At 36.4% G+C, this 2,004-nt stretch overlaps 1 protein-coding gene across 1 annotated transcript; it reads left to right on the top strand.

Moving 5' to 3' along the window:
* The first annotated feature begins 1,061 nt into the window (after positions 1-1,061).
* On the top strand, positions 1,062-1,616 carry LOC109208133 (vinorine synthase-like). The gene has a single exon (XM_019371173.1). It carries the CDS (start codon positions 1,062-1,064, stop codon positions 1,614-1,616), a length of 555 nt encoding a protein of 184 aa, XP_019226718.1.
* Positions 1,617-2,004: the final 388 nt, after the last annotated feature.

Below are 2,004 nucleotides of genomic sequence, written 5' to 3'. Positions count from 1 at the left end.
GGGGGGGGGGGGGGGGGATAAAAAAAAATGGAAAAATCATCATAAATATAAGTCTCATCCTTTTTATGTGTTGTTTTATCAAAAAAAAAAAAAAAAGGAAAAAAGAAGAGTAATACAAGTACTAAACCGAAACATTTAAACACTTCAGGGGCCAAAGTGAGAGTCTCATACAGATCTACATATTTATTTGTTTCATAAATGGCATTTGTCGAATGCAATTTATAAGACACATTTATTGAATGCTATTTATTCTTGTTAATAGGTGAACCTTAATTTTCTCCATTCTCTATTCCCGTTTGGATCCGTATTCGTTATATATAAATTTTCTTTTCAAAATTTTAGTGTTTCATTTATATTTCTCTGAAAAAAATAAACTTAAACCGTTGGATTATTTCATTCAATCGGGACCGTCCATTAGTCGCAAACAAAAAGGTGCGCGAATGCTACATTTTGGACAAGATTTAGTATGTAAAAAGTTGTCCGTAAAGGAGACGTGCGTAAAAGAAATTTGGCTACAAGCTTAGAGGTTTAATTTAACTACTTATGTACTAAGCTTATATATTAAAAATAAGAATTAAGAGATCACTTGGTACCCCATATCCTGTTGTTGACTAATAACTTAATATTAGTGGTAGGGCAAAGGCAAACTACTCAGGATTAATTTAAGATTAAGATAACCATTTACAGCTCATATATTCTAGCAATTGATACCTCACTTTTTATTAAAAACAGAAAATATATTGTACTACAATTTGATACTAGATGGGAGTTGGGAGTTATATAGAAAGCACAAACATGATATATCACTTATATATATAAAAGCAAAATATAGCTAATAGTTGTTAGTTGTATAATTGAGTGAAACAACTCAAGGCAAAAGTAGCCAGAGATCAAACTAAAGTTAGACATGGAAAGAAAGATTGAGATAGTTTCTATGGAGTTCATTAAACCTCTTTCTCCTACTCCTAATCACCTTAGATGCTTCGAATTCTCTATTTTGGATCAACACGTATTAACCATACCTGTTCCCTTAGCTCTATTTTATCCTTCTCCTCATTCAGATGGTGGTGAGTCATACTCCTCCTATGAGCAAGCAAGATCACTCTATTTTGGATCACCTTAACGACGATGGGGTGCCTTTTTACGAGGCTTTTGCTCATAACTATCGGTTGGAAGATGTTGTTAGAAAGCCTGCAGATGTCAATAAAAAATTCCTCCCAATTACTGTTGAAGATGGATCATTACTGCCTGATTCAGCCTTATATCCCCTGCTTGTTCAAGTCACTTTTTTTGAGTGTGGAGGTATGGCTATTGGTATATGTGCTTCTCATAAAATTGCTGATCGTGCCACGTTGTGCACCCTCATCAGCGCCTGGTCAACAATTGCTCGAGGTAGCCCCGATTATCTGGTGCCAGAATTTGTTGCAGCTGCTAAATTCTTGCCACCACCAATTCCCCATGTTCTATCCAAGCCTATTATGCCTGAAGTACTAATCAAAGTCTTTTTTGATAAGCAACGTGTCACTAAATTTTTTGCCTTTGATGCTTCTACTATAGCATCACTCAAGGCTAAGGCTGTCAGCGATTCAGTACAAGGCCTACTCGCGTTGAAGTAGTATCAGCTTTGATCTGGAAATGTGCCATGGTTGCTTCAGGGAATGAGATCAGAAGGTTATCTCAGCTGGTGCACAATGTAAATATACGAAAGAGGTTAGTCCCTCCATTACCAAACCATAGTGTAGGAAACGTTGTTGCAATTAGCACATCATGTAAAGGTGAGAATGATGGCTCTGACTTGCTCACTTTGGTCACTTGTATAAGGAAAGCATTATCAGAAATGTCTTCAGAATTTGCGGATAAACAGAACCAAGAAGAGGCAATTTTGACCATACCCAATGTCAACGCAGAGTTTGCTGCAGCACGTTTTGGAGGGGAGATATATAGAGATAATACATATGAGTAGCTTGTGTGGCTACCAATTTTATGATTTTGATTTTGGCTGGG

This window comes from Nicotiana attenuata, unplaced genomic scaffold (assembly GCF_001879085.1).
Source record: "Nicotiana attenuata strain UT unplaced genomic scaffold, NIATTr2, whole genome shotgun sequence".
NCBI lineage: Eukaryota > Viridiplantae > Streptophyta > Magnoliopsida > Solanales > Solanaceae > Nicotiana > Nicotiana attenuata.
This window is presented reverse-complemented; position numbering and strand designations above follow the sequence as displayed.

Excerpts from the sequence above, each read along its gene's own strand:
- LOC109208133 (XM_019371173.1), top strand. The coding sequence starts at position 1,062 with ATGGTGGTGAGTCATACTCCTCCTATGAGCAAGCAAGATCACTCTATT.